The sequence below is a fragment of the Zalophus californianus genome, chromosome 11 (assembly GCF_009762305.2).
Source record: "Zalophus californianus isolate mZalCal1 chromosome 11, mZalCal1.pri.v2, whole genome shotgun sequence".
Lineage (NCBI taxonomy): Eukaryota > Metazoa > Chordata > Mammalia > Carnivora > Otariidae > Zalophus > Zalophus californianus.
The window spans coordinates 86,828,534-86,851,555 of NC_045605.1; the positions used below are offsets into that span (position 1 = coordinate 86,828,534).

At 49.6% G+C, this 23,022-nt stretch overlaps 1 protein-coding gene across 3 annotated transcripts in view; it reads right to left on the bottom strand.

The window, feature by feature from the left end:
• Window positions 1-23,022, bottom strand: part of ELF5 (E74 like ETS transcription factor 5) — a 29,243-nt gene that overhangs the window by 5,259 nt on the left and 962 nt on the right. The window contains exons 1-4 of one of the 3 annotated variants that reach the window (XM_027577991.2): window positions 21,710-21,726; window positions 16,872-16,996; window positions 6,975-7,208; window positions 3,856-3,906 (exon numbers count right to left, since the gene is read on the bottom strand). In XM_027577991.2, the coding sequence (XP_027433792.1) occupies window positions 3,856-3,906; window positions 6,975-7,208; window positions 16,872-16,992 (406 nt within the window). In that variant the 5' untranslated portion in view covers window positions 16,993-16,996; window positions 21,710-21,726. Of the gene's footprint in view, window positions 1-3,855; window positions 3,907-6,974; window positions 7,209-16,871; window positions 16,997-20,225; window positions 20,243-21,709; window positions 21,727-23,022 lie in introns of those variants that run through there. The other 2 variants (XM_027577992.2, XM_027577990.2) reach the window with 2 other exon arrangements.

Genomic DNA, 23,022 nt, shown 5'->3' on the forward strand with positions numbered 1-23,022 from the left:
TGTGATGTCTTCCATGTGCCGCAGGTGAGAGATCTCTGGCTTGGTTGGCTGAGCCCAGGACAGGTCAGTGTGAGGCGGGGTTGTGTGGACTGTGGGAGCCTCTCCTGGTGGGTCTTGCCAGAGATATCCCTGTTTTAGCTGCTCCCAGTTCCGCATGGTGGCTTTGACGCCACTCATGGCTCCACAGATTGGAGGCCTCGCTTGGCTGGGGGTGGCCGTGGGGTGGCCGTGGGGCAGAGGCCCTGCAGCCGTACAGAGTTAGCTGGGAGGAGGCAGGTTACCAAGCTACAGCGTCCACCAGTGCCAGCCAGAGGCCACAGCAGCACCAGGACCCTACCGAACTTCACCGCAGATGCCCCCGGTGCTCCGGGCGACAGGTCCCCTGGACGCAGAACTATCTTTGTCTCGGAGGGGTCCCCGCAGCTGGGCGGGGCCTGGTGCGGGGGCGACGGGGGCATGGCCTGGGTTCTCTGCTATCCGTGTGATTTGGAGAGGTTTGGTTGCCTTGAGACTGGAGACTATTAAAATGTGGCCACGGGATATATTCTCGGTCAGTGACTGAAGTCCAGAAGCTGAGATGGGGGCTGGAGGGGCAGTTTCCCAACCCTGCTCATGATGTCCCCCATGCACGAGTGGGGCTAGAGAGCCCACGCTCTGTGCAGGGAGGAGAAGCTCTGAGCCTCGGAACAGGAGGCTCGCGGCGGCGACCCCAGGCCCGCAGGCTTGGTTTTCTGGCATTTCTGCAGTGGGGGTGGGAAAGGGCAGGTGGAGAGCAGAGACAAGTGGAGAGTTGCCGGGGGATGTCACTTGGGCCAGCCCGACAGCTTCAGAGTTTGTCATGCCTGGGCCCCTTACGCAGGTACTGAGTTGAAAATCATCTTGTTCTCTGGGTCACTGAGGAGCTGCAGACCCAGAAGAGTCTGGAGCCTTGGGTCTCAACTGAGGGGGCAGCGGAATGAAGAGAAGGGTCTGGGGGTATGTGCACCTGTCTGTGTGCATGTGTGTGAGTGCATGTGTGCGTGTGTGCGTGTGTGTGTGTGCACGTGTGGTGAATGGCCCAATGTATAGAAGCACAGACTTTGAGAAAATGAGTTGGAATCCCATCTGTGCACTTCTTTGCAAGTCATTGCTCTTCTGGTTCCTCAGATGTAAATGGGGGCAACCATCCTACCTCATGGAGTTGGAATGAGGATGAAATGAGTTAGAGCAGGTAAAACACTCTGCCTGGCGCTGCCTGGGGCACAGTGCTCCACAGGTGGTAAGGGTAGGTGTTCATCTTCACTGCAGACTGATGGGAACTCTGCCTGCAGCCCCAGGATGCCAGCTCTCCTCGTTGGCCAGGCCTTGGCCTCTGGCCGGCACATCTCATTTCTGCGTTGGGGGTGACTAGGATCACGAGACATCAGCGGGGCCATAGGCATCGTGGTCATACGTCCTGGATTTTCTAGAACAGGCTCATTGTATAATCTGTCAGTCTGTTGTCTTCATTCCCGTTAAACTATATGTTGGGGGTTCTGTCTGGGGAGAGCTGTGGGAGAGCCAGAGATGGGCCTCAGGGGCTCCGTGGGAAGGCCACGGTTTCCTGGTGTGGTAGTGGAGGCCGCCATTCGGCAGAGCTGGGGTGCTGCTTTTCGGTGTGCTCACTGGACCACTTAACCCTGAGTTCAGTCTAGAAACGGTGCCTCTCTCGTTGGTAAGGCTGGGCATGGCCTGCACAGAGCAAAGCCTAGGGCAGCCGCCGTTGTGCAGGGTTTGTCTCCGTAGAGATGCCAGCTCAGAGCCCTTGTCTTATCAGCACCTTTACCTCCAGAAACTTCTCTCTGTCCCTCCCATCACCATCATTCTGCCTCCTGGACAATAGCGTCCTAGCTGGGCTCCTTCCTGACCCAGACACAGCAGTCTGGGGGATCTTCTTAAAGTGCAGATGGGATCTTATTGTTTCCTGCTTCAGCGACTTCCCAGCCTGGTCAGAATGAAATCCAAACTCAAAAGCTGTATAATTTTAATTAAACTTAATGGCCACATGTGGCTACCGGTCACTGCATTGAGCCTCCTAATGCTAGTTTTCTGATTCTTTCTCAAGGGCTCCAAAACTGTTCCTGCCTCAGGGCCTTTGCACTTGCCACTCACTCCCTGTACCCTTTTCTTCCCTCTTCCTGGCTAACTTCTGCTCATCTTTTAGGCTTAATTTAAATCTCTCTTCTTCCTGGAAGTCTTCCCTCATCCCTAATTGGAATGCAGTCTGTTCTCTGTCACACACACAGCACCCTGTCCTTTTCCTTTGTGGTATCATCATACTTAGCCATTACAAATTTATTACAGGGATTGTTTGTTTGATGTCACCCTCACTTGCTTTATGATGGAAAGACCAAGGTTGCGCCCATTGCTGCAGCCATGGCACATAGTAGGTGCCTGGGCCTGGCTCATGGTAAGGGTACACTAAATGTTTGTTGAATGAATGAATGAACGAGAAGGGAAAGGAAGGGATGTGTGAAGAGAGGAAGGGATTAAGGGCTTCGGACTTAGACACACCTGGGTTATCTGTCACCTTCCTAACCTTGTCACCTTTAACCTCTAAGCTTGGTACTAGGTCTTGTCTTACAGGGTTATTAGAAAGATTACCTGAAACAATGTTGGTAAAGATTCTAGCACAGGGCCTGGCTCATTATAAGCACTCGGGGAAGGCTAGCCGCCATTATGATTACAGCAATGACTCTAATTGGGGCTAGTTCTATACTCAGGTAACAATTTCTTCTACAGAACTTACGGGACACACTATCTCTTCCTAGCTGTGAGGGAGGCAGGCTGGCAAAAAAAGATACCCATTTATAGGCAGAACCACTGACCACTGGGAAAAGTTTGGGCAGGTCAAACTCACTGCTGCTTAGGAGCACGGCAAGCGCCTGCCCTGGGTTCAAGCCTTTAGACAGACTCAGTAATGGCCCCTGGGCCTCAGTGGGCTCATTTCTTTCTGGGGGGGGGGAGGGGCTTTGCCTGGACTGGGCTGGGTGGAGACAGCAGGGTTTGTACCCCGCAGACCGCTATGGATGGATGGGAAACTCCGCGGGAACTTTGTTCACAGGTAGGAGAGGCTCTGCCCTGCGGCCCGAGTGTGGGGAAACCTCATGGAAGGCAGAACCACTCCTGATGGCCCCGGAGCTCTGTGGGGCATGGCGGGCCTCTGTAAGCCTGCAGTGTGTGCCTTATGGACGCAGCTATTCCTGGGCTCAAACTCTGAATGGAAAAATCTACATTAACCAGATAACCTGAATCCTCAGTTAATTGCTTGGGACTTTCAGGACAGCAAAAATAAGTCATGAGAAACCATCCATCCGTGTCTGCCCCTCAGAGGCCTCACGAGTCCCCCCCGCCCCGGCCCCCATTCCCTATCCCCTCTCTGTGGATGAAGAGGCTGAAGTCCACAGAGGAAAGGGGCCTACCCAGGACCCGTGTCTCCCGCTGGTCCCCAGGCCAGGGCTGGTCCCCAGCTCAGATCTTTGGAGACATTATCAACTGCAGGGTTAGTCATTATGGTTATAGTTGCTCAGAGCTAGCGCTGCTTGGAGCATCCGTGTTGCCAGGCACTTCATATGCACCGTTTCTCCAACTCACCACAACTGGGGACGGTCGCTCCATTTTACAGATAGGGAAACTGAGTCTGGGGGAGGACGAGGAATCCATAAACCCAGGCCCCATGCTCTGACCACCACATTTTCCCTTGCTGTCTTCTTCTGGTCTGTGACTGGTTTATTAGGTCATCAACTTTTCAGTTGTGGTCACAAAAGAACCGTCAAGCCCATGGTGCCCACCAGCGGCCTTGGGACCACCTTGGGCCACGTGAACCTGGCTACTTACAGTCTTTGATGGCAGCCTTGGTCTCTTCAGTGTCCGTAAAGAAGGAGTAACCTGGGAAGGAAGAAGAAGTCCACAAATGGTACCAGGGGACCCTGGGTTCCTCGACTGGGAGAGCGGGTACTGGGGAGAAGGGGAGCAACTGTCCCCTCTGCGGGGTAGTTTTATTTCAGAAAGAAACTTTGAGACCACCTGGCTCTTATTGGGCCATGCTGAAGCCACCTTTGAGAGATAACCTTCTCCTGGTTTTTAAAGGGCTCCTGGAGCAGGCCCTGGGGCCAGGCATTCCAGCAGCCTCGAGGATTTTCCAAGGGTGCCTGGGCCCTGACTGAGCTGGGCCGTGTCACCACCCCAGTGTGACCTCACTCAGTCTCCGGGCAGCATGTGACAAGACTCCCGCTGAGTGGGTTCCCCTTCAGCTCTGCCTGCAGGGTCTGTGATCTATTTTGGGACCTCCAGTCCCTTGGGGGTTTGAATGCCCCTTATGTGCTGGCCAAAGGGGAAAATGGACATAGGAGGCCAAAAGGAAGGCAGGACCCACCGAGAGGCTGTAATAAGAATTTGGGAGATTATGTCGGGGCCTTGGTTTGCTCCTCTGAAAAATGGGGTGGCCTGGGGGAGGAATTAAGAGTCTCAAATCAAGTTACCACGTGGTGGCACAGGCCAAGGGACACCTCTTTTCTAGTTTGGTGTTCAGCAGGATTAACTTCCTGTGACTGAGGGGCCTGGAACAGGACACATTTGTGACTGTTTATTCCCAGTGCCATTTTCTGATGGGTTCTGGTCAGCCAGGGCACCTGGGTGCACTCTGCCCGGAGGGCTGTCCGAGAACAGGATGGAGGACTGACCAATGAGGGACCCATTCCACTCCCGCAGTGGAAGCCACCCACGGCCCCCCGCCCTCCCTGCTGGCCTCACTCTCCAGCGACCAGTGTCCCCGAGTTTCTGAGCCCTTGAATCCTATTGAGATACCTCCTGAGCCAGACAGCACACTGGGCCCTATCCCCCTCCCTGTAGCTCCTCCCACTGTCCAAACTTACTGGTTCTGTGTCCTGTTCTGCCGGAGTCCTGATCCATGCAGTCAGTAAAAGAAGGCCTAAACTAGGTAATAACCAGATCGTCTAATTTATTGTACAAAGGCAGACACTTTTGCGAATGAAAGATAGCGCTGGTAATTAGTCTGGGATAACAGGTGAAACACATTGGGACGCAGTAAACTCTGGTCTTACTGCATGTATTTCGATTCACGATACACAGTATACATTCCTGCTTGAGGAACATTTAAGGAGGAATTTCGGTGTGGAGCAGCTTGATGGTGTAGGTAGTTCTACTGCTCAACACAGTTAACTACCCCGGCCTGAAATTCCACCGCTGGAGTTGGCCTTGTGACCCCAGGGATTCCTCAGGATGAGAGGCAAAATACGGCCTGTTGGAAAAACAATTGTGTTTGGCCTGTTTTGCACGGGCCCTGAGGTAATGGCAGAGATTTGGGGATGAAACAAGGGTCAGGGAAGGGAGGCACCCAGGCCGAGAGACCCCAGCACAGGGGCTGCCGGGGTCTGGAGACAAACTTGATTGGCATGATGTTTGGTGAAGGCTTGTGTTGCCAAGCTGCATCCTCTTCCAGGATGGAACACCTCCCTCTCCGTGGCCCAGGGAGAGTTCTGAATGGAGGCCCTCCCTGAGCTGCTGTGATTTATTCAGACTTTCTCCTTTTCATGGAGGGCCCACTCTATGGCCTGGGCCACTGCTCCTGGCAGGGCCCTATCACCGGCTATAATGAAGCCAAGACTGGCCAATGATGCACAGCAGGTCTGTTGGTCCCTTCCTTGCCACACCTGGTGGGTCGTAGCTCCCAGGGCAGAAGCTGAGACGTGCCCCAGGGCCAACATCCATAGCTTTCCTGCCCTCAGGCAGTCATGATGGGGGGGAGCAAGGGGAAAGCAAAGAATCTTAGAGTTGGAAGGTCCTCTGTGGTTTTCTGCCCAAAGAGGAATCCCTGCCACAGCATCCCCATCAATCGGGGGCTATTAGCCTGCTTGATTATCTCCAGTGATGGGGAGCTTCCTACCTTTAGTATCTCCTGAAGCAGTCTTTCCAAAAAAAAAAAGAGGCTGACTTTTAGAAAAGTCTTTCTTAAAAGTGAACTGAGATGTATTTCCTTATTTTTAAAAATGTCTTTCCCCTTGGTTATATTCATAATGACAAAAACTGCTGCCATTTACTGCATTTGCGTCTTTATATGCTGCTCTGGGTCATGTTTCATGGAGTCCTGTCACCTGGGAAGGTGTGTATTATTATCTCAGTGTACAGACGAGGCAGTGGAAATTCAGAGAGGGCAAACCCTTTGCCAGAGGACCTGTGGCTCCAGAGTGTTGGGAGTCAGGGTTGCAACACAGGCCTTTCCGGACTCAAAGCCCTTGCTTTGTGTTGACTTTCCACAAGTCAACTCTGTGTGCTGTGTGACCTTGGAGAAGTCACCTAATCGCTTGGGACCTTAGTTCCTTTATCTGTGACATGGGGAGACAGAATTATATGTTCTCAAAGAAACCTTTCCAGTCTGAAAACACCCGTTCTTCCACATTCTGCTCTTGTGGGGCATTGAAATATTAAATAATGCCCCTGGCGCCACCTTCCGGCCGTTTGATCCTTGACCATTAGGCAAACGGTAATGAAATGCCAATTAATTGGACTCCTCTGGAAACGGGAAGGGAAAGGGTCTAGTTCATTTTCTTCTCCTCTGCTTAGTGAAAAGTCAAGCAGAAGCTCCTTTTCCCCCCATGTCTTCTGGTGGTGAATCTTAATTGACAGAATACATTATTTTGTTGTCTCTGCCTGGTTCCTGAATGTCTTTTTAGGTTTCTTTTCTTGTTATAAAAATACTCAACTTGCTTCCTTGTAACTTGCTCCCTTTGACCTACAGTCTCTAATTCTAGCAAAGGAGAACTTCCAGAGATTGAGAGATTTTGGTTAAGGGGCTTTGGTGAATAGGGAGTGCCAGCTCTTGAAATCCCACTGTGTGATTTGCACGGTGGGGAAGGACTTGGGGGACGGGGAGGGGGAGGTTAACTGGGCCCCACTCCTGGCCCCTTCCCCGGAGGCCTGGCCCCCTGGACACTGACCTTGCGAGCGGATGTTCTGGAGGATGAAGTAGAGGTACTCCCCGCAGATGCCAGCCGCCTCGATGAACTCGTCCTGCGTCATGCTGCACAGCTGCGGGCCGCTGATGTTGAAGTGGCAGAAGGAGATGCAGTTGACGTCCAGCTTGTACTGCTCGCAGCAGAACTGGAGCCATTCCCAGACGTGGCGCTTAGTCCAGTACTCGGGGTGGACGGACGTCCAGTAGGAATCGCAGGCTGCACCAGGAGAGAGAGAAAGTGAGGGACCGCGGTCCCCAGGAAAGCCTCCAGGGGGCCCCCTGAAGGAGGCTCCTATTCCTTTAACATCCACATCCCTTGGCTGTGAGTAAAAAGGGCCTCTGGCTGTGGGGTGTTCTCCGGGGGCCCAGGCTTATCTGCTCCACCGCAAAAACCAGAGGAGACTGGATCTTCCGGGATCACCTGGGAGCAGGAGAGAGAAGGACCGGCGAGAACCGCAGTCATGGCTTGGGAGCACGGGGGCCTAGTTTTGGTGCTTGGAAAGAGGGGGAGTAGAGAAGAAAGGGAAGAACAAGGCCCTTGAGTGGTTGGGGTTCAGACAACAGGGTATCCAGAGCACAGTCTTTGGAGCCTGACAAGCCTGGGTTCAAACCAGAGTTGGGCTGCTTTTGACCTGGGCAGGGTCCATAGGCAGTTAAGCCTCAGTTTCCTCACCTGTACAATAGGTATAATATGTCCAACTCACAGGGCTGTTACACAGTTTGGAGCTGACGCGTGTATAGGCTGTGTAGTGCCTAGAAAACTGTCAACCAATTCAATAGTTCCTGAATGCCTAGTGTGTGCCGGGCACAATTTGAAGCTGATTTGATTCCCTCTGCTCTTACGCACAGTTGCCGACACTAGCCACTGGTTTGTGCACTGCCTCTGGTCATCTTGTGCAGAGGGCCTCCAGCTGGCGAGATGTTGCCTAGAGGCCAACAGAGCTTGGGTCACCACAGCAGCCTCTGCTGGGGAAGAGGGAAGTGGGGGAGTTGGTTGTATTGTTGTTTTTGTGGTTTTGATGATGCTTTGAGGAATTTCCATCCTGAGGCCAGAGCCTCTTCACTCCTTCAGAAGAGCCCCATACAAACCCAGACAGAGGTGGGCACCATCTTGTCTGGGAGGCTGAGAAGTGGCCATGCCTGGCTTGGAACAGAGATTGGGTGCTGCACAGTTCTGTCCCAATGCCAGGAGAAACAGAAAGGGTGGCAGACAAGGGGTATGGAAGAAGTGAGGTACCAGGTACTTGGTTAGGCTCTTGGACACAACTCTTGTGGCTGTCATGGTGCTCATTCATTCATTCAATAAATGAGCTTCAGTCTCCTCATTGGCACAATGGGGAAAATGATAGCACCTATGTCATGGAGTTGTTTCGTGGATTAAATGAGCTATCATATGCAAAAGTACTTAGAACAGAGCCTCGAAGATTCTAATGCCATTATTAAGATTGTCATTGAACACCTGTTATGTGTGAAGCAACAAATTGTGAGCTAAAGATTCATGGTAAGAGGTTTGGTCCTTGTCCCCTAGAAGGTAACAGATTATGAACCTGAGGGTCACAGAGGACTTGCCCCAAATCTCACAGCCAGCATGTGGCAGAGCTGGGATTTAAACCCTAGTTGGAACTTGAAAGCCATCGCTCTTCCCATTCCATCATACCTGGTTGTCAGAGTGTCAGGACAGAGAAGAGATGAAACGTGGAGAGAGAGGCAGAGGCAGAGAGCAAGAGAGAGTGAGAAGGCCTGAGGAGAACAGTGGAGAGGAGAGTGTGGCTCAGGCTGTGTGGATGACAGAAAAGGTCACTCATGAGTAAGACAGCACAGCAAATATCAATAAGGCTATTCTGATTCCCCCATAAATGTTGCATTTGCAGCCACTGTCCCCAGTGAATCTGTGGAGCTTCCAATCCCAGGCAGGAGAGATGTTCTCTGCCTTCTCAGGGGTATTGCTCCCTTGGGAGCTTCTTAGGCACCTCCTGTGTGTCAACTTCTCAAGTTCCTCAAATCTTCCCAAACAGGTATGATTTCACAAGGGAGGAAACTGAGGCTCGCCCTAAAAGTCAGAGCCCCAGAAATCTCCCTTCCCACAATAGATTTGTTTTAATTTATCTTAAATTTTTAATTAGACCTTTATATGCATGTGGATAAAGGGTCGGTACTCTGCCAGGATGGTGGAGGTCAATGTTGTTGCCTCTCCCCGGTGGGTGAGGTGACAAGGGGGCTGCCTCTCTTCTTGCTTGCTGGTCGCTGGCTGGAGCCGGCCCACTACCCTGTGGGGGGGCCCCTTGTGGCCAATAGGGTCTCCTGAGAAAATAGGGTGGCCATTCTCCAGTCTGGTCTGTGCTTCCATCGACCGATTTCTGGCTTGAGTAAACCTGGGGGGCCTTTGACATTCCTGGTATTCTGATGAGGGACGTTTATGAGCCTTGAAATTCTTCCGCCCTTGGTCCTGAGCTGAGCCCCCAACAGAGATGGCTATCGGTGTGCCGCAGTTGGAGGACACACTTTATTTCTTTTCATGGAAAGGTTTCTAAGTCTCCATTCCCTCCTCTCTCCACTTCCACCCCCCTTGTTATTTTCTTTGGCACATGAACAGGGCCATGTTGTTTCTGGAAGCCAAAGGGCCTAGAGGATTCGGAGAAACGCCGGGGTGGGGGTGGGCACTGACACAGGGAGGTGTTGCTGGCAGGCTCCTTTCCCCTCAGCTCTTTCCTTTGAAGCTCACCCACAGAGCAGGCTTTGTGTGCAGCTCCCTCTGGAGGGAAGCCAGAGCCAGAGCCAAGCATGGCGGGCTCTCCTCACCAGGAACTGCCTTCCCACAGCCTTGGGAGCTGAGAGGAAAATGGCTGTTCTCACTACACGGAGGGCAAAGAGAGCCAGCATCATGGGTGCTTTCTGGTTGCGGTGTGTTTCTGTGGTCCTATCCTCACTAGAGGGGTGCAGAGGTGAGGAAGGCCTGCTTCATCTGCCCCCCCCCCCCCCCCGCTCCCTCAGGATTGCTTCTGGCCCAGAACAAGGTCTCCATCTACCTTCTCCTAACTAATTCCTACTCATCTTCAAGACCACAGCTCACTTCCCCCATCTCAGGGAGACCTCCCAAACCTGCACAGCCCCCGAAGGTATCCTTCTCAGAAGGATTCATGCCTCATCTCCCTCCCCAAACCATGAACTCCACATGTCTGGCCAGCTCTGCTTTGCTCATCCTGAGTCAGGAGTGCTTAGGGACTGGTCTACCCTGCTGTGGGTGTCCAGTGAGTGTAACCAACTGGCCAAATCACCAAGGTCTATTATCCCCTCTTTACAGAGGAGGTTCTGGGAGATTATGGCCTACTAAGGCCACATGGCTAGTAAGTTAGGTCCACATCAATTTTTCCATCTTTAAATGTGAGAATTTTGCATCATATCATGCCTCACTGTTCTTGGTTGAGGAGGACCAAGTTGGACACACATCTCCAAGACTGACTAAAAAAGATTTGGACAAAGGCATATACACATATAAAATTATATATATATATCTTTTATACATATAAAAATCTAGGTTAAAAAAGGTTTAAAAAATCAGAAAAAGGATGAGAAACTGATGATGACAAGGTTTGCAACCTCTGTGATGATATGAAGAAGACCCTCTTGCTACTTGGAGGAGGTGAACTCAGGGCAAATAAAAGAAGGGGTAATGCACCCACAGAGTATGTTATCTTTAATAGATTATATTGTCTGGAAACATGAAGTGTTTTTCTCAATGCATCTAGCATCTATAAAATAATGAAAACTCTTTGGAGAAGTTGAGTGTTGAAACTCTTCTGCCTATGTGTATGGGTTGGGGACGAACCACATCCCATGCCTGGTAGCCTTAATCTAAATGTCCACAGGCCACTATTAAGCACAGTCTCAGTCAGCAACTTTGAAGCTGGAAGTAGGTCAGGACATTTGTTTAAGGGCCAGTTGTACTGGGAGGAAGGACTGAGCAGCTAAGGGGGTTTTCAGCAATTCTGGGGGCGGGATTCTCACAAGTGCTATTATAACTTGGGACATATTTAAATTCAGAGGGAGGGCTTAAGCCTGTAGAACTGGGGTGGCACACTCAAATGCCTACACGGTCAGCAGGGAATGTCCACGGAAGGTGCTTAGAACAGAGGCAGGCATGTAGTAAGTGCTCATCAAATACCATCCATGTATACTTGTTAATATTAAGATTACCCATACACCTACTTTATATTTCCTCAAATACTTGTAATATGTTCTTTCTCTCTCTCTCTCTGTGTGTGTAGGTCAGAAGCTTTGTTCCTTTCCGGAGATTTGGGTTTATATTCTTAATGAAAACTGAGGAAGTTATATTATAAACGAAGCTAATTTGTCCTTAAATGGCCAGCCTGAGTTAGGCGGCCAATACTGTTCAAAATGTGGGGATACTGGCGAGTCTGTGTGATTTTGTAAAATGCTTGGTGTTCAGGACACACACGAGACCCATGCTTCTGACACTGGGGTGGAGGGGCAGGGACAGGGGCTAATCCCCCGCCCCGGGGGCAGGGGGTGGACAGGGGGTGCCAAGGGTAGTTGAACCCACAGGATTAATGCCTGTGCCTCTCCCGTGTAAATGCCAGAGTGTGGGTCCAGTAATCCACAACTTTCTTTCTTCATTATAGACATTTGTGGTCTTCTCAATCTTAGGCAAAGTGCTCTTAAGAAAGTTCTAGGTGAGTCCCTTTGCCATCTTTTCCAAATGGATGGCTGCCCCTGAGCCCTTCCTACATAGAAATTCTGGAGCCAACATTGTTCATTTTGGGGGAACCTCCCTTCAAGCAAATATTTGGGGGGAGATTTTGACTTTTCTTATTACAACAAAATAGATATGCAGCAGAATGCAAAATCTGTGGGACTGGAGACTGTGAAAATTGTTTGAGCTTAGAGCTCTGAGTTAGGTCCCCAGACCCTCTGCAGGAGAACTTGGTCTTTCTCCTCCGCTGATCGGGGATCCTCAATGAGAAACTCTGTGAAGCTAAAGGAACCGGCCAGCTCCCGGAATTCAATCAGACTCTCGTCCCATCCTCCGTTCTACTGTTCCACTGAATGACCTGAAGAGCAAGGGACCTGCAGGAAGGGACCAGGAAGGGAGGTGAGGATTGTGTGGAGTTAACTGAATGTGGGCTGGGGAATGGACCTCCCTGATTTGCAGTCCTGGCTCTTCATCGTATTAGTTGGGCAACCCTAGCGGAGTCTCTTAACCTCCCTGGACCTCAGCTTCCTTCTGCAAAATAAGAATAATAGTGCCTCCCTCATAGGAAGTTTGCTGTGAAAAGGAAAAAAATGGTACATGTAAAGAACTTAGCCCAGTTATCTGGAGGACAGTAAGCCTTCAATATAAGTCACCTGTAATTCATTACTATTTTGGGACTGTGTTTGTTCTTAGAGAAACGAGGCCACGCCCAACCCCTCCATCTAGCTGAGGGACAAGCAGAACAAAGCAAGCCCAGGGCTGGGCGTGAGGAGGCAGAGAGTCTGGGTCACAGGAGGCCTGAGTTAGACAGCCTGGACCGTAATTAGTGTGATTTATTAGCATAGGGAGATGGGAAAGTTTTTTGCCTGGGGCCGCACTGAAGAGAGCCTGTGAGTGGACTGGGTAGCACGGGGCACCATCAGTTGTGGCTTTGTCACTGAAAGGAAGGACTTTATGGGGGGCGGGGGGGAGCCTGAAATGAAAAATTGTTTCCAGGTTTCCTCCCAGGGATGGTGGAGCTCCATCTAATAGCCCTTCTTGGCCTTCCTTCCAAGCCCGTGGAATGATTTAGACCATGAGATGGTGGAATGGGAGGGAAGCCCGGAGCAGTGTAAGAAACTGGATGGAGAAGAGACTAGAAGGGTTGGTGGGCATCAGCAAAGAGCTATGGCCTGGGGCATGTGGGGTTGGGAAGGTGCAGGGAGCACCAAGCCCCTAGTGGTCCCGAGGCCACAGCTTCCCAGAAGGCTCAGATGTGTGCACGGCGGGCTGCTGGTGGTGAGCACTGAGATCTCTCTCTGGGCGTGCTCCTGGGATGTCACCACCACCACAGGCCCACCTCACACTCTTCAATGATTTTATTTATCTGGTTTTGATTTAGAGATTCTTAAGACTCTTTTGCATGCGCTCTCAGACTTCTATACCCAGTGCGTGGATCTTGCTGAGAAAAGCCCACGTGAGACCCGAATGCCTCTCTCCCTGATCTTCTGGATGTTAATACCCAAAAGGTTTTGCACCTTTTCAAATAAAGTTCTTTTTTAAATAAAATTTCCCATGGTGTAGCAAACAGCTAACATATTTGTGGAGCCCCTAGGATGTAGCAGTTAGTGTGCTCTCCCCTGTGCTCCTGTGACTGCCCCCCTCCCACCCCCCGCCACCAGGTCCTCTGAGGAAGTGTCAGAGCTGGGGGTAGGTCATGTAGGGGTTCTCCAGCTCTTGCAGCTGGGCCTTCGTGCCTTCAAGGTGCAAGAGCCTTGCGTGACAGTGGGGATGGAGAGTGGCAGCTGAAGCCTGCCTTTCTCAACCGTCACCCCAGGTTCCTGAGGGACCTCTCAGGAAGCCCTGGAATGGCCCCAGTCTAGAAACCTCTGCTGCAAACAAAGTAGTAACCAGAATCCACAGCAGAGGGGGCACCGCATGTCGGCGTGGTCACCTTGGCAAACGGGAGGGCTGTGTGGCTGTGTGCAGGTTCAGGGCAGAGAGTCAGCAACGAGGTGTGAGGCCAGGGTACTCCATGACTTGTCAAAACTTGAGTGGAGAAATATCTTTAAAAAGTATCATATGCTTGTGAAGGACAGGTGGCCTGCCCTGCACAATTTGATAAAGTTTTCCAGTATCGGTAATTCTTTATTTTAAGAGAGCATAAGGGAAGCCCCAGAGGGAGTTAATGGAATTCTAGAGTATTTTGCAGTCTGTGACCGTCCACTCCCCGTCCTTGCAGGGAGGCCACGCAGAAGGCCTGCTTCAAAGAGCAGGTCCGATCCTTTGTGGTTAGCGTGTGGCGGGCACAGATTCGGCTGCTGTCGGCTAAAGCCGTTGGAAAAGGTTGTGAGAACACCTGGTTTTCCTGACTAAGTTGATTATTCCTCCCTGCCCTCTTGTAGACATCGTTTGTCTAGTGGGCACATCATTTCTTTCTCCCTTTCTTTCCTTTTGGTCTCAAAGTATATAAGCTTTCAAATCCTGACTTGGAAAGGATGAGACGGGGCCCCTTGTTGCTTTTTTATTCAATAGGAGAAATGAAGAGGGGGAAAGAGACTGAGCTGTTTTTCCACTAACTGGGAGTCGTGGGGCTGGAGGGATGTCTCACTGGGCACAGACCACGGGGAGTTTGCAGTCCCTTGCTGCCTCCCTCTCCGCAGACGCTCGGATGGAGGCATCACCTCTCTGGGATAGAAAATACAGAGGAGGGTGCTCTGAGGAGAGCCAGGGCCTACAGGGCCCACCCAGTGCCCAGGCAGCTCTCAACTATCCTTGCACATCCAACTTCTCTCCACCTTTAGGAGGTCAGGGACATTCAGCTCCTTCCGGAATCCAGAGAGCCAGGTGGCAAGTCAAAAGTCGGGCTCCTCCCTCAGGGAGGGTTACTCCTGCAGTATATTTTATTTTCATCGGCCTCATGCCTTGGTGGGATTTGGTCTTCTCTCAATGGGTGGTGGAAGAAGAGGGCTACATCTGTGATGCAGGAATCAGAGAAGCTTCTGGAGGGGGTCTTAGCAATGACCTGGTCCAACCTCTCATTAGACTGTTGGAAATGCAGAGGCCTCAGACAGGAGAAAGCTGTGTCTTTATGTCTGAGACTGTCAGGTGTCAGCCCCATTGGCAATCCTACTGGTGATCATTTCTGTTAACCCTTCGTTTTTTTTTTTGTTTGTTTGTTTGTTTTTTTTTTACTGTGGTAAAATAGACCTAGAATGTACCATTTTAACTCTTTTTAAGTGTAGAGTTTAGTGGCATTAAGTCCATTCACATGATTGTGCTAACCATCACCTCTGCCCATCTCCAGGACCTTTTCATCTTCCCAAACTGAAATGAGTCCTTCATTTTTAAATGCCCCTGTGTGCTTGTCCTGCACCTGACTGTGTTCCAAACACTTCCCACGTAATAACAAACCGCCCTGATAAACATTCTACGAGGTAGGTGTTACTGCCATCTCCATTTTACAGATGAGAAAACTAAGGCACAAGAAGTTACAATGCTACAGTTATTAAATCACAAAGCCAGACTGCATTTAGGATATCCGGCTCCAAAGTCTGAGCTCTCGATAACTGCAGAAACTGCTCCAGTGCCTGGAATACTTCCCTGGGCAGACAGGCCGTCCCCTCCTGCCACCTCTCTAGCTGCCACCTGGCAGAATGGGCAGGAAGAGGGGGCTCCCGGGATAGCAGGTCTGGGTTATGCATGTGTGGAGAGAAGGACCTTCTTTCTGGACCCTGCCACCATCAGACAAAGGGGGAGACAATGGGAACACAAAAACCTTCATTTTCCTCCTTCAAACTTGCCTCAACCAAATATTGAGGGGCAGAAATAGAGGACATTCTTCATTATCTCTGAATCAGAGTGTTTCTTAGGCCTAAAGGAGAACTGGAATATGTATCTGGCTGACTCAGGACCCTCCAGATAGGGTGAGAGACATCCTGTGCATGTGTGTGTACCGGCGTTGGTGGCAGGAGCAGGGGCAGGACTGGGTTATGGAGGTAAGCGCCTCAAGTGTGTCTGTGACACCTTGGCCTCTGGCCTGGAGGCAGGGGCTTCCTTCTGGTGGGGGACATTTTGCAGCAGCCTCAGAGGCTTGGCCTCTCCTGGGCCTGCCTGCCTCCTGCCCCTGAGTGTGGACCATGCCAAGCCGGGATGCACAGGGTTAAGGCCCCGTGAGGACTGACAGCTTGATTAGGACTTGCATCACCAGCCTCGGGGCGTGCACCTGCCCTGTGAGCACTCTGCCAGGTTTGCTGTGATGTGCAGTCATCCGAACACCTGGGGACAGAGGCCCTCAGAGAGATGCTGGGGCACAGCTCAGCTGGTCCCCCTCTGGCATGGGATTTGCACAGGGCCCCATGCTTCCTTTTTAGGTGGAGAAAACTGACAGAGGAGGAAGGGTGGGAAGGGAGGCCTGGTGGACAGTGTAGGGATTCATGTTTACCGAGCACTTGCTTTGGGCCAAGCTATGTATTTTATGCAGTTTGGCTCTCTTAATCCTCACAGTGATTCTCATCATCCCTGCTTTAGGGATAAGGAAATAGAAGCTCAGAGAAAAACAGTAATATTAATAACAATAACCACAGGGTAACATCATTTATAAGATGACCATGTAGGATACTTAAGAGTACAGGTGCTCAAGTCAACTTGCATGAAACTTAATTAACTGTAAGACCTTGGACAAGTCACTTGACCTCTCTGTGCCTCAGTTTCTTCATCTGTAAAGTGGAAATAATAATTGTTCATTTCTCAGAGGGCTGCTGTAAGGATGAGATGGGTGCTTGGCACAGGGCCTGAACCATAGCTAGATTCAGCAAATGTTAGCTAAAACCATGATGATCAAGCAATCACAGCAGGCTAGGCTCTAGGCTAAGGGTTTCTTTCCACTACATTGCTTAAATACAATAACTCCAAGAGATTGATTCTGTTAGCAAAATGAGGCCTGAAGATGTTAGTGGAGTCCCCCAAGGCCACAGAGCTGGGAAGAGGTTGGGGTGAGGATTCTGGTACTTTTCTTTCCGCAGAAGCTGCCCCGCCTGCTTCCCAGACCTCCTCCAGTTTTCTGCCCCGAACACTGGTGGAAGCTGGCATTTTCAGGCCCCCAGCATGGCCTTGCCACCTCCTAGAGGCCAGCACCACCTCCTGCCCCAGCTCTTCCCAGCTCGGATGGGCTTCTCTGGATTTACGCACCTGTCTGATGCTCAAAGGCAGGATAATACTCTTCATTGCTGAACAGATCAGTCCACGACATCAGGGGGTCGCAGAAGGACGTGTTGGGCAGGAAGGTACTGTGTGTCACTGAGTCCAACATCACCCTACAATGGCAGGAGAGGGCTGTGAGGAAGCCGACGAGGGCCACACTGCAGGAGCCCCCCACGGGACACAGTCGGTTTTTAATAGCAAACAAGCAGCCTCCTAGGAACCAGGTACCCCTCTACGTGCTTGCCACAATGTTATTCAATCCTTGCCACATCCCGAGAAGTTTGTATATCTGTCCCTGTCTTACATACAAGAAAACCTAGACAGTGGGGTTGAGACAGTTGCCCACGTAACATGGCCCGTAAGTGGCAAAGCTCAGGGTTTGACAGGAGGCTCTTATGACGCAATACAGCCTCTTTCTTTACTTTTCCTACCGGCTCACATCTGACCCCTGAACTCTGGCTTGTAACATTTAACCATATGCTTCTGAAGGCTGGGCAAGTGTTGCTGTATGTTAATACACCCCCAAACCCTTACCCACAATTCTGAAATCCACAAGCTCTGAAATTGAAAGTATGTGTGTGTGTTTGCAAACTTATTTCCCAGCAAAACACAAAACAAAACAAAATGAAAACCCACCCTAAATTATTGTTATATAGTTTTATATACTGTTATGTATATATTACATCCATACATCTATACTCAGACATATAAACCATGTACTAAACATATATGTACACACATGTATATGTATATAAGCAACATATTATACATATATACATTACCCCTATGCTATGTAGTTTTGTAATTAGAATTATAGTTTTATTGATTCTACTTGATGGATATTCACATGCTACATACAATACATATGATTCTCCGGAGGAAGACCCAGAGAAGAGGACTCTGTGTCCTGCGGTGTATATGTACTGTATAACCTTCCTAACACCTGAGGAGTTCTGAATTTTGCAGCACATCTAGTCCCAAGGTTTGGGTTCAGAGAATGAGGACCTGTGATAATTGGAACATATACCTACTACATTTTGGGCTCTGTGCTGAGCACTTTACAACTTTATACTCATTATTCATGGTCTCCTCAGAACAAACTCTGAGACAGGTTCTGTTTTAGTGATGAGGATGGATGCTTAAGATTTTAGGTCATATACCCCAAACCACCTGGTTGGCAGATGGTGGAGTTTGGATAACAACTCAGTTTTATCCACTTAAGAAGTCATGTTCCTGATCACAGGGCTCTCCTCCCTGCATACACTGGCAAGGAGGAAGATTTGGGAGAAGGTGTCTGGTTGAGGCTAGAAAGAAGGCAGAACGGAATGGGCTCGGGGCCCTCATTCATGTGCATTCCTGCCCATGCTGGTCTCATCTTTCAAGTTTGCTGCTTCCCATATTCCCACAATTCAGAAAAAAAAAATGAATTCATGTTTGGTAGATTAGAAAAATCTGTTTGCCCAACTTCTCTTTTCTGATTATCACAATAATGTTGATGAGATAGGGAGCTTCTACCCCCATGTTGCAAAGGGGACCCCGCAGCTCAAGGTCACACAGCTGGTAGGTTAAATGTCAGACCAAAGACTGGATTCCAGATCTTGGGATATTAAGCATATAGAATTTTCAGATGGCCGGGGGCTTAATAATCTTCTAGTTCAGTGTTTTGCAAACTTTAGTCATTTGCCTACCATCCCAATAATTTACTTAACACGCTAAAAAAAAAAACAAACTTCCTTTTTGTTTTAAAACAACTACATTTATTTTAAAGGAAACTTTGTATCACCATTATAGGTAGAAATTCTGTCTCCTTTTAACATGCAGAAAAATAAAGACATAGCATTTAAATAAAAACTGTTGGTCCACGCATCACCTAAATCAGGGGTTAGCAAACTATAATTTACAGGCCCAATCCAGCCCACCACCTATGTTTGGATGGTCCACAACTGGAAATTATTTTACATTTGTAAATAGTTACATAGTAAATGGTTATATAAATACCCATCTACTATAATCCATTTTGCCTTTGGGGGTGTATATCCTAAAATACTAACTACTTGGCCCCTGAAATAAAAGTTTGCCTACCCCTGACCAGATCTATTTCCTCTATCATGAGTGGTGTGAGCGCCATGTGTTGGAAAGTCCAGAGTTAGTCCAATCTTTCCCTTCACCCCATCATTGTATAGTTGAGACAAGTAAGGCCCAGGGAATTTGCGTAACCCGCTCAAGGTCATACAGTCAATGGGTGCAACATTATGTTGTAGCGAGTTCTTAAGTTTTCCGAATTTTGGATCATCTGCTTCCTTTTCTAGAAACACTCACAGTCACATCTGCCTACAGACATATCCCTAACACACTTACATATCAAATGGAACCCCAATACCGAGAAGGTCAGGGGTTGTGTGATTCTAGAATCAAAGACCAGTTCTTTGGGGGTGCTTGCAAATCTACCATCATTATCTTCATCAAATGTGCATCAGAACTGCCCTCCTGTTATAGAGAAATAACCGAGTTCAAATTCTCACACTCTGGCACCCTTTCTGGGCCGTTTTTGGAGAGTCACCAGACCCCACTGGGAAGCCTCCTTTCTGGTTCCCAGAGCGGGTTAACCTGCCCGCTGGATTATCATGTTCATGGATCTCCCCCCTGGGAGCCATATCAAACAGAGGTCAAGGCTGCTTGAGTTTGGACTCTGATTTTCCCACGGATTGGCTGGTTTTATATCCTGAGCAGGAGGTAGGATGAAGAGGGATGGGGGTGGGAGGTTATGAGGGAGGGGAGGGCCCCTGGAGCCCAAAGCCCCCCTTCTGCATTGTGGACTTGACCTCAGAGAAGCTCCCATAAGTGAGGGCTAATGGTAAAGTCTCAGAAAACTGAGGAAGAAGATGGCCGACCTCTGACATGACCTTCATGGGGGTGTTTGGAGAAAAGAGGGGTGTAGTCCACGTGGAAGAAAATAGAACTGTCCCCAGGTCTTCCCCATCAATTAGAAATCCTCCAGGTAAGGGTGCCTGGGTGGCTCAGTTGGTTGGGCGACTGCCTTCGGCTCAGGTCATGATCCTGGAGTCCCGGGATCAAGTCCCGCATCGGGCTCCCTGCTCAGTGGGGAGTCTGCTTCTCCCTCTGACCCTCTTCCCTCTCGTGCTCTCTATTTCTCATTCTCTCTCTCTCTCTCAAATAAATAAATAAAATCTTAAAAAAAAAAAATCCTCCAGGTAAAAAAACACAATAGCAGGAGTGGGCACTTCCTCACTTACACCTGACCTAAATAGCTCTCAAAAGTCATTTGGTAAATTGAATTTGATTATCAAACATTAGGAATATTTTGATCAATAGGGTATTTACCTCTTTTAAGGATTTCTTTTCCTCTTTACAGCAACCTACTCACTTGCTGTACACAGCACCGGATCTGATTTCCTTTGGTAATCTCTTCTATGACGAATTATATCCATTGAGTTTTCTTAAAGGTGTACCAAGGGCTATGTTTTTTTCTGTAATTTTTTCTTGCTTCTTGAAAAAAAAATGTCTTTTATAAAAGCAGATTTATTTTTTATTTTCTGCTATTACAGTTGGAGAGCGTATTATTAACTCTGGGCTTTCCACAAAAGACCTTGGCCACTTAGCCAACATGCGCTGGGTGTGAGAGTTCAGGAATAATGGCTGCTTTGTTTCAGTAGCTTAGCTTCCTCGGCCCTTGAAAGTCCTTGCAATAATTGAACATTTTAGCTCTTAAGAGTTCTTTAATGTAGGTGGAACAGGGTGAGGGTGGGGGGAAAGAACCAGCTGTTTGGGGCCCCATTTCTCAGCCAGTACCTTGAGGTCCAGCAATATGTAGGCCCAGGCTTAAAGTTTGACCGTGCGTTCCCCATGGGGGTGACATTGACGCTAGAGGGGAAAAATTGGTTCTTGGGGGGTAAAAAAAAATCCTAGACATTATTATGTCTCATGACCCTTTAAAGGGCCACAATACATAAACGATATGCAGTAAGTACATCGATGGGGGCGGGGGGTAATGACCATGACAAAATTATCTAAAAAGCCGCCTTCGTTGGGAGTGACAATGAAACAATGGTTGAGAAACACTGGGTTATGTAGACCTAGAATCAGCAGCAGGGCAGGAAAGGAGATCCAGGGAGGGTCCTAAGCCTGCTGCCCTAGGCACACGTTTTTGTGTTTTGAGGGGCTGGCTGGTTTGTCATCATGGAAAGAGCACTGACTGGGAGTCATGATTCTGCCTTTTGTGCCTCTGCTCTTCATTTACTAAATGACCACGCTGATGGGGGGACTCTGAGATGTGCCCCGGCTCCATGGTTTTCTGCAGGCATCCGCCTGAATGGACTGGCACATCCAAACATGAGCAGGCACACACGCATATATGTCGGTTGTACTGGATATTGTGGCCAAGCAAGCTCACTCAATTGGAGACAAATCCAACCACCTCACATGGAGATTAAACTTTTAGCTCTGCAAAGGCCCCCCGATTTCCTCTTCTCCCTTCCCTCCCATGTCTACTACTTTCAGCAGTGGTCTCTGGACATTCTTTGCCTGGGCTAGCCCGGTCCCTTAAGCGCCTTGAACCCTCACTCACTGCCCATCCACACAGCCACAGCTGTTGGAATCTGTTTCCCCCAGCCCCCACTGTAGCTGCCTAGCAAGTAGGAAAGGCTCAAGCACAATCCACACAAGGGAAGGGAATCAGGTGGGTTCCCTTCCACGCGTGAGAAAGGCTGGCTGTAGGGACCTAGTGGAATGAGACAGTGATAGAAGAGAAGCTCGGGTCCCCGATGCCTCCACCAGCTTCAAACCCCTCTGAGAGTCGGCTCACTCACCAGGTGTGCACGGGGCGGGGCGGGGGAGCGGTCCGCACAGTCAGAGGGACAGGCCTGTGGGCTTCTTGCCCTGACACGAGTCCGAGGCAGCAATCACAGGTGTGGTGCCCATGGCCTGATCAACCAGGCACCTCTGCTCAGCCTTCCAGAGAGAGGGGAAGGAGCAAACCACCCAGGCTTGGCCAGTTTGCCAGGGGAGGAAAATTCCTTCCTGACCCTGGCAGAGATCATCAACTTCACTCTGGGCATGTGACCAAAAATCTACCCAATTAAGCATCTACACATTGGCTGTTTATGCACCAAAACATCACCAGGCAGAACCAGGCCATGAGGGTGGAAACCATGGAATGGGGGCCCAAGAAGGGCCTTCTCTGATCCCCCCATCTAGGCAGTCCTATTGGGAAGAAGAAGTTTTTCCTCCTCCAAAGCCTCAGCGACACCTAAGTGTCCACCGGGTCCGCAGCCCTGGGGGCAAAACAGGGTCAATTTCCCACACTTTGGACCTCCCTAAGGAGGGACATGTGGGGGGAGATCTCGGTAGATTATATTGATGCTTGCAGCTAAAGAATTGGGGTGCTTGAATATTTGTTCTGAGAGAAAGCAGAGCAGCTGTGAGAATGGACTTGCTCATGTCTTGCCAAGAGACTCCTCATTTTCCTCTAGCTTGTTTAGGGAGCTTGCTAGTTCGTTTGTCCTTAGTTGTTTCTCCAAAGGTGTGGCAAAGCCCCACAGAAGGTAAGCCACATGGTTTACTGGGGGTTCCTATGCAAAGCTCATTGGCTTTGGGTGAAATCCTTGAGGGGTTAAATCCTACCTCTGCCACCCACAAGGATAAGGGATATGGGACACTTAGGCGTCTTACTACTCAGCCTGTCAGAATTCTTTTTGTTTCATATAAGGTGCGGTCTATAAAAATCCATGCTCTTCTCTGAGCTCATCTTTAAAATGCCTCATCTTTTAAAATGGGATTTTAACACGCCATCCTCAGGATGTCCTGAGGATTTAATAAAATCAGATCACATATGCAAGAGTCTGGGCTTAACACATCGATCGATGTCTGTGCCAGAGCAGGGGAGAATCAACTGTCGTCAGTATATTGAAAAGCCTCCTACTCTGGTGACTTCTGAGAAAAAAAAGACAACCAAACGGTGAAAGTGCCTGCCTAAAACCCCTTGAGTCATGAAACACATTCTCAGAGACCACATGAGGACAAAGAATTAAGCCTTCACTTAGAGGAGCAAACGACCCCTCTCGCTGGGTCTTTAGACTAAAACACGAAGCTGTCTCCCTAAATCACTTTACCTTTCTGGGCC